Genomic DNA, 9,391 nt, shown 5'->3' with positions numbered 1-9,391 from the left:
AAGATCCAAAGAGTTTCCTGGATCTAAAATATTAATTTGATTATCTCCAAGCTGCATTGTTATCACTTTGCCTTTTGCATCATCACACTGGAAAACACACAGATTGCCACCAAATTGCTCCCGGATCGTTGGTTTTTGAGGACATTCCTTAAACAGATCACCATCAGGCAGGATTTTGCCCAGAAGCTAAAACTCAGGATACCAGAAAGAAAAGCAGAATTTATAAAGAAGTGTCTGTTCTTTAAATGCTATGCATACATTTGCTGTAAGTCTTTGAACTTTATTAAACGCTTGATTGTTTCTTACTATATAAAAAATAGTGGCAGAAAAAAGTGGCAACCTGTATCAACACGTTGATATATGATATCAGTTTAATATTTTTATTTTTATTTTTTATTTTTAGATAAAATGGCATCATCAGTCCCTGTATCCAAAGCTAGCACTGCCTTCTCTCTGGCTATGCTCAAAACTTTGAGTGAGGAGGACAGCACTGGAAATATCTTCTACTCTGGTCTCAGCGTCTCTGCAGCCCTCGCCATGCTGATGCTGGGGGCGAGGGGCAGCACAGCCACACAGATGTCAGAGGTAGAATATGCATATGTTGTGAAATACATACATGTTGACGCACCCATTTGGATCAGAGCGTCTGCTTTCAAATATTACGGGAAGTGTGTGTGAATCTGTCTCATCAAGATAAAAAGAGGAAGGTGTGGTTTCAGGTGTGCGGGTAACTGAGTGCACAGTACAGTGATGTATGAAGGATTTAAAGGAGAGTAAAAGTAGGTTATTTTGTATTGAAAGGAGATAATAATAGGAGATCACAAATATATTTTAATACGTTTTTATAATGGGGATAATGGGAAGGTTTGGGGAGTGTTTCTAGTGGAACTTTTTTAACCCAGCAGGCAGAGTGGGGTGTGACAGGAGAAAGTGTCTGTGCAGGCATTCATTACTCACTTGGTTTCCCAGTGTCAGCAAAACAGGTAGGGAATGCTTGTGTTGGCTGAGGTTCAGCAAAGGAATAATGAATTCCACTGCACTGTGAAGCATGACATCAAACAGGAGACTGTGAATTTGAATTTCAGTCAGGACAAGTTCCCGATTAGCTACTGGAATTAGACAAGAACAAGCCCAGGCAGGGTTTTTTCCCCCTGTTAGCGTTCGCGACTTAAACACAAGTTGATATGGACAAAAAATTGACAAACATAAAATATAATTGTTAACTTCTCAACCAAAGTTGTTAAACTACAATACACTTTTAACCTTTACGATTTTACTATGTAAATGACAAAAATGATCAGCCTGCCCTGCCCGGCTTTACACTACGTCCCATTTTTAAGATCAACATTCCTGTTTGAATATTTTAATATTATCTGTAGTTCCATCCCACTTGTCAGATTTAGACCTAGCATTGCAAAAATTTGATGAACTAATAAAATATATTGTACTGAATAAACAACTCAACATTATAAGGTAAATGATTTTCAACCATTTCGATCAACTACAAGTTTACTTATCTTAATGAATTAAGCTCATTCTGTTTTGCCTAGGTTGCTGTTTTAGTTCAGTGTTTCTTAGATCTCTTTGTTTCATCACCCTCTGTGTTTAACTCTCCCTCGTTGGTTCATCATGTTGAGTCTGCGTGTCTTAACTTGTCGTGTTTCTTGTCTGCATGTCCTGTGTTGTCAAGCTTGCGTCATATCTGCATCCCGTTATGTTTCCTGTTTTATTTTGAAGAGGTCGGGTGTCCCATGTTCATTGTGTTTAGTTTCACTTCCCCTGTGGCATCATTATATTCATATTCCACTTCCCCTGATCACCTCCTGTGTGCACTTAATCTGTGCGTTTTCATTCCTCATCCACGTTTAAGGGTTTTTCATGTTTATTTTCTGCACGTCACATTTTTTCATGTTTAGGATGTTTCATGTTTTCTTTCTAGTTTTCCCCAGTTATTGTTATTGTTATTGTTCAGCTTCGAATTGATTTCGCCCTTTTATTTTTGTACTGCTCAATCAACCAAAATAAATGCCGCATTTCTGTTAGAATCAGGTTTTGTTTTTGCGTATCTGCATTTGGGTCCTCCTCCTCACTCCACACAGTCGGCTTCTGCCCAACTGTGACAATAATACATAATGTTCTACATACAGAAACAATATATATTTTTAGAGCCTTATACTCATCCCCAGTAACATTTAAAGGCAGAGGTTTTGCTTGTAATGGTGTATTTCTACTGCACAGTGGTGCTATTTACTGAAGAAGTGTACTGAACACTGGTAAATTGTTACACTATTGTTCCGTGCAAGCAAACCCCCCCACCCCCCTCCAAAAAACCCCCCAAAACCCAAAAAATTGCTGTTGGAAATACAGGAATATGGATTACAGAATGATTCCATCAATCATTTCATTTCACCATTTGTGAAATCATCATCATGATTTGTGTACAAAGGCTGGTTTTGCTCCTATCAGTATTATATGTGGAATATAAGCAGATATTGAAAGTGCAAATTAAAGCAGATGATCTTTGCCAAAGCAAGGGGAAGATTTGTGGCTTTAATAACAGTAGTAGTTAATATTTTAATACAGAATAAAGCCCAGAACCCCAATGTTACACTAATAAGCTATTATGGTGATTCAGCTAAATCATTTAGACAAAGCTTCACAGTTCAAATGGAAAGAAACTAAAAACTGTTGCAAAATAAACCAGAGAGTTTCTCAAGACAAGAAATGGGATATTCTTCAATGGCCAAGTCCGTCACATGATCTTAATCTAGTAGAGATGGCTTTTAAGTTCCTGAAGACACTCATGGGGCTTTTTAAATAAGTGTCAGTGTCCAATACTTATGGAGTGGACTGTATGAATATAATAATGTACTTCTACCTGAGAGTTTTTGGTTTGGTGCAGAATATGTACATGCACGGCTTCTAGGCTGCCGAATACTTTCATTGCCATATATAACATAGATGAGAGGTGAAATGTGTGTCCATAACCCTCCATATTTAACCTTAAATTTGAGACTTTTTGTTATGTAGATTTATTTTTTTATTTCCAAAAGGGAAGCAGGTCAGCACAGAATGTCTGCTCAAACATATTTATATCCAACTAACATGTGTAATACAAGTATGCATTCACATATTCACACACAAACAAACTATAAAAATGTCAACAGTGATTCTTGTGTTCAACCCATATAAAAATTCCTCCCTCACAGGTCCTCGGCTTTACTGAGGCTGAAAAACCAAAGCCGTCAGAAGAGAAACCGACACAAACACAGTCAGAAACGTCGTCATCGTCGTCACTACAGACGCCAATGCAGACGCTGATGCAGACACGGATGCAGACGCGGACACAGATGCAGACGCAGATTCAGCAGCAAACCAGACTGCCGGGTTATCTGCGCAAGGTGGTAACAAAGCGAATAACTGTGATCTGACAGGGAAATTCAAGGTTTTAGCTCCAGAGTATCCCTCCCAAACTTCCCACCACATATATCCAACACATAGCTAACACCTAAAAACAGAATTAGTAGAAAGCAGATTTATGCAGCAGGTGAAAAGTTCAGTGTCAACAAAAGCATAACGTCATACATGTTCTAAATGTTTTACTCGCAGCTGAGCTGGCATAACAACATGATGGCTAATGTGTACATAAAAGTTTTCTATAGCTGTTTAACATATCTGAGCGTTTGTTTCGTCTGTTTTTCCTTTTTCTGTAGTCTTTCAAAAAGATACAGGAGGCCTTGTAAATACAGATTACTACTGAGCACTTCAGTTCCTTAAGACTTTGCATCCAATCATTCAGTGGACGTCAGTTATGAGAAAACTATTACCAAATGAAAATAAACTAACATTAATACATTCAAAAAGGCCAATGCAGAGTTATGTTAGCCATATTAGCTGTCTTTCATCTGTCTTTTGTTCAGCGTGGCTTTATAACACGTAAGTCTTCTCTGGCTGTTCACAGTGTCTGAAACCCCAGACCGATGAGGATGATGTCCACGCCAAGTTTGCAAAACTACTAACTGATCTGAACAAGGCTGATGCTCCATACTCCCTCAGTCTTGCCAACAGACTTTATGGGGATCGGTCCTACACGTTTCTCGAGGTGTGAGAGGAAACCTGTTGTTACTTAGACTTACAATAAATGACTAACCTGTGCAGTGAGCCCTGTTATAAGTCATGAGACCAAAGCTGTGCACGTTTCTCCCTGCTCCCTGGATTTTCACTTACACAAAGTTTAGGACAGTAATGCTAATTTAATTTAAACCATGAAGTTGGCTACTTCTAGCCAGTAGTAGTGGTAGTACAAGTTCACTGTATTTACTGAAAACATTTCACAGGAATATGTTCTATGATAAAAAACAGACAAGTCTTCATAAAACGCAGCAATAAAATAGAAACATCTGTATTAAAAATAAATAACACAAAAACAGTAAAATTGAAAAAAATAGAAATAGAACTAAACCGATAAAACAAAAATTAAAAAATATCATTTTACAGTTTTATTTATTTACAGTTCATAACAAGAGACAAGGCACCATTTCTCTCCTTTGTGTTCCAGTCATCACAGCAGATTAAGCTTTTAAAATATTTGCAAATAGTATAAAGAAATATATAAAGAAGTAAAACAGTAATCTTATTAATACTTAGAAATACTAAAATTTACATTTGTCACCAAAAACTGCCACCATCTGAACCGAAACGTTACAAACCAGCTTACCCACAAACTGTGTATTTTTCTATGCTGGCTACTTAAATTGGCATCCAACAAGCTATTTGCTTTAATCTTTTATTGGACAAAGGCTGACTGGTTAGTTCAAGCTTCAACTGCATCCAAAGGACTGAAAATATTTTAACACAGTAACTGAACTTGATTGAAGTCTCTGTAGTTTGTTGAATCTGTTTCGAGTGACTTATTTTCACAATTCCAGGAATTTTTAAAAGGCACCAAAAAGCATTACAACGCTGAGCTCGAGTCTGTGGACTTCAAAGAAAATGCAGAGGAGGCCAGGGTCCACATCAACAGCTGGGTGGAGAAGCAGACACAAGGTAAGCATATGTAACTTTAAATGATCTCCACTGTAAATCCTCGGGGATCAGTTGTGTTGTGTTCTGTTGAGACATTATTACCGGATTGTCCACCGTACACATTATTTTCTGTTTCCAGTTCTTCCAGTCTAATTTCTATTCAGTATTAAGCAGCATTATCTCTGGGTTTTACTGTGTGGTGTCATGCTTTTAATAAAACCATCACAGCAGTATGTTGCTGTAAATAGCAGGCCAATTCTTCTATTCTTATTATATTATGTGTGATGTGATGGGTACTTCTACTTTGATTACTTGTGTCTTTAACATATTTTTATTTTTCAGGCCCATTTAGGATTGGCTGCTATTGATTCTATATCTTTATATTATCTTAAGTGCAGCAGGAAATTCATTCATTGTTTTTATAAATCTATCATCTGTAATCCTATAATCCAACCATCTATAATCATAGGATACAAGGACTTTCCATGAGGGTTATAGGACTGTGGTGCCACCTGCTGGAAATGAGACAATCTTAATCACAATTGCAAGAATATTATACTGATCATAAAGCTCCCCCCCCCCCCCCCCCCCCCCATTTAAAATAAAAAACATTTTGCTGTTGCCCTGTTTTCTGATTTTATAGCTGAAGATGTTGTACAGTAACTAGTTAAAAGTTTTCATCAATTCTTTTTACCAGATAAAATCAAGGACTTGCTAAGCCAGGATGCAGTGGATAGCCTGACGAAGCTGGTTCTCGTGAATGCCATTTACTTCAAGGGCAGCTGGAACACGCAGTTTAAGGAGGAGATGACTGCTGATGCGCAGTTTCGACTGAACAAGGTAACAATGCAGAAAAGCAGCATAGGATGGTGCAGTTATACTTTGATCTGTAATACTACAGACGAGCTGTGGATTTTGCTGAATGAGAACATAAAGCCTGGAGCTCTGAGTGGATCGTGCTTTTAGGACGATACAACTTTATGCAGTTATGCAAGGCTATGAATCTGGGTTCTATCCTTTAACTTAAGGGGCGGAGATACTGCTGAAAATGCACTTCTTTTTCATATGTTATGTTATCTCAGAGATTAAAGGTGTAGTGAAAACTTGCAGAAAGGTCAGTCTTACTGGCCCACTTAGGGCTGTATGTGGCCTATGATGTATATATGAAGTTTATGAGCTGAGAAAACTACAGCACCTGGAGGAGTCAAGCACAATGTTTATTCTGTCTGTTAAAAACCCCCCATCAGCACAAGTTCTCTCAACAGTTGTGGTTAATACTGTACCACACACATAAAACACACATAATGTCATAGTTTGAAAGATTTTATTTGACTGCAAAGACAACATAGTCAATTGGTTAAAAACAGCAGTTGTGCATAAACAGTTTATTATTGATGTCATATCCAATAAGTTCTCAAATAAATCTAAACAACAGCACATCACAAACTTCGGCTAACAAGAACAAATTGTGTTGTGACGTGTGCTCTACATCCAAATCCACTCAATGGCTGAAATAAAACCATGACAGAAATTTTTGAGATCATTTTGAGACTAAACACAAAAACATTTCTCTTGTCTCCTCTTGTTTTCAGAACGACACTAAGGCAGTGAAGATGATGCACCAGAAAAGTAAATTTCCTTTTGCGACCATTCCTGAGGCCGACTGCAAGGTAACATCCATCACTTTCAGCTTATTACAGGATTTCACCAGCATGATCCAAAACTTTTGTGACTGTTTTTCTTTTACAAATATCAGCCTAAACCTCTAGATTAGGAAGTCTGATTAACTTTGATGGAGTAATAAATAAAAACAATGTTTCTGGACAGATTCTTGAGATGCCGTATAAAGGAAATGACCTCAGCATGCTCATATTCCTGCCTAATGACATAGAAGATGATGCCACAGGCTTGGAAAAGGTAAGATGCACTTACCAGTACTTTAAGGAAATGTCCAGTTTCAATCAGACAAGCTAGTGACCCTGTATCCGCACAGCTGGAGAAGGAGCTGACCTATAAGAACTTTGTGGACTGGACTCGCCCAGACATGATGAGCCCCAACGAGGTCGATGTCAAGCTCCCTCGATTCAAGATGGAGGAGAAGTATGACTTGGAGAAAATCCTGACCAAAATGGGAATGGAGAACGCTTTTGACATCTACAAGAGTGACTTCTCTGGTGAGAAATATTGCACCAATGAGACACACTGAATCAATTATACAGTTATATTAAGAGCACAAAAACTGCAAAACATCATCCGTGAAAGAAAAAACACACAACTGATTTCTGGGCTCTTCATCTACTAGGAATGTCTCCAGCAAATGACCTGATAGTGTCCAAAGTTGTCCACAAGGCTTTCGTGGATGTAAATGAAGAAGGAACTGAGGCTGCTGCTGCCACTGGGGTTGACATGGAAGTCCGCTCTATAACAATTCCCGTTGAGTTTGTTGCCGACCATCCCTTCATCTTCTTCATCCGACATAAACCCACCAAGAGCATTCTCTTTGTGGGCCGGTACTGCTCACCCGAGTAAACACTAGCTGACATTGACATGAATTAAACATAAAACATTATATACAGTATAAGATTTTGTAAGGTAAACCTAGTTCATACAAATGAAGTAAAGAAATGTTATTAAAACAAAACGTGCCTTGCTGTTTATTCTTTCAGTGTCCCACAGTAGCACATTTCCTGCTAGGAAAATGTCAGAAGTCACATCATTTCTGTAAATTAGGAAGTAACTGTAATACATTAAGTCACCTCTGTCTCTTGTTACCAGAACTTTTTAAAATGAATGGTTTTCAGACTTCTGCACAAATACAGATGGTACAACATGGAAAGTGGCCCTGAGCTCAATATTGATCCTTTCAGCCATGACATTTCTGACATGGGAAACCAGGGAACTTGATTAGAAAATAGTAAAGGATTTTCTTTTCAGTTAGAAACTGGATTTGTGTAACATGGTGGTGAAACCCCCCCAAAGAAACCAGCATATGATCAGTCGCTATATTACATTTAATACAAAAATCCTTCGTGTATCTTTTGAATACAGAGCAGATCATTTCTGATATCTATGAGTAAACCCAATGAGCACGTGTCCCAAAAGACCCCACAGTGGTTTTATCTGGCTTTTCCCTGACAGTTAGTGGACACTGACAGATGTGTGCTGAATATGAAAGGAAACAGTGTTAACAACAAAAACTACATGAAGGTTATTTCATCCTGCTGTAACTTATGACAGAATCATCTTTTGTTTGTTTTTAAAATTTATTTACACAAAGACAGATGTTGAAATAACAGGAGTAACAGTTTAATTCAATTGAAATCAGTCCAATAGTCTACAGTGAAATCATATTTTTTCATAAGTTCGCAAAAGATGGGGGGTGTTGACTGCAATTCAGTGAATGCAACAGGGGAGGACGCCAATTTGGATGGAGGGGAATCAGCAGGCCAGATGACATTTCGTTTAGGAGTCGAGTAGTTGTGTGAATGAGGAGAGGAGAGCACATTAGACTGCTGAGGGACGGGGAGGTAGTCAAGCACTGACCACATGTCTTCTTGAATTTCAGCGAAACAGATGGGCTCATCTCGGTCTTGAAATAACTCAACTCGGGGTTGAACTGATGCAGTTTGAGAGGCATCTACAGGAGAGGCAGGGGTGGGTGAGGGCTGCTGAGACTGCGCAGTGATCGGGAGGGGGTCAGGCTCTTCCAGCACTGACAGCAGTTCTTCCTCATTGCCTGTGACAAAGGCTTCCTCTGTCTGGAACTGAAGGGGTGCAACAGAGGAGTCCAATGAGGTGTCCTCAGGGAAATTCATGTGAGAGGCAGGGGAGACCTGATTTTCTTGACAGAGAGGTGTATAGGGTGATGCCTGTGTGTTTGGCAGTTGCACACACACTGGCTGCTGGCGAGACAGGCTGCTATCATCTGGCTTTGCCTGTGGCTGCTCATGTGGCTCTGTCAGGAATGAATGAGAAGAAGAAGATGGCTGTGACTCAGCTGGCCTCATACGCAAGTTGTTGGCTTGTCGAGCTTCTTCTTCATGTACACATGCAGATTCTGCCACACAAACAAAAATACATTGTCTTCTTTTTTTTCAACACATTTTTGTCTCCTTTCATCACATTTCTTATGTAAAATGCTGTGATACCAAGAAATCTTCTTTCACCTTTTCTAAGTCGGATTCTCTTCTTCTTTTTGCCCTGAAAACAAACACATTAGAGTTTTCATTAGTTGATACAAACTCTGTGCAGTGACTGTTTCATCATTCAGTGCAGTGATGCACACGTGTATGAACTGCATGTTGGCACTTTGGACATACATAGTTTTCTTTGGTCGACCAGCCTGGATGCTCTTTGGCATGATTCC

General features: G+C 38.9%; 1 protein-coding gene across 3 annotated transcripts; it reads left to right on the top strand.

The window, feature by feature from the left end:
* Positions 1-408: 408 nt before the first annotated feature.
* Positions 409-7,554, top strand: LOC134634460 (leukocyte elastase inhibitor-like). Of its 3 annotated transcripts, XM_063483675.1 has the most exons (9): positions 409-585; positions 2,541-2,569; positions 3,979-4,102; positions 4,929-5,046; positions 5,723-5,865; positions 6,618-6,695; positions 6,853-6,942; positions 7,019-7,199; positions 7,328-7,554. In XM_063483675.1, exons 1-9 carry the CDS (start codon positions 409-411, stop codon positions 7,552-7,554), a joined length of 1,167 nt encoding a protein of 388 aa, XP_063339745.1. The 3 variants fall into 3 exon arrangements, with proteins under 3 accessions (XP_063339745.1, XP_063339743.1, XP_063339744.1); XM_063483673.1 differs by lacking the exon at positions 2,541-2,569 and having other exon boundaries at positions 3,962-4,102; XM_063483674.1 differs by lacking the exon at positions 2,541-2,569 and having other exon boundaries at positions 409-600; positions 3,977-4,102.
* The last annotated feature ends 1,837 nt before the right edge of the window (positions 7,555-9,391 follow it).

This window comes from Pelmatolapia mariae, linkage group LG9 (assembly GCF_036321145.2).
Source record: "Pelmatolapia mariae isolate MD_Pm_ZW linkage group LG9, Pm_UMD_F_2, whole genome shotgun sequence".
NCBI lineage: Eukaryota > Metazoa > Chordata > Actinopteri > Cichliformes > Cichlidae > Pelmatolapia > Pelmatolapia mariae.
The sequence above is the reverse complement of the archived record's forward strand: the minus strand, read 5'-3'. Positions and strand labels throughout refer to the sequence as shown.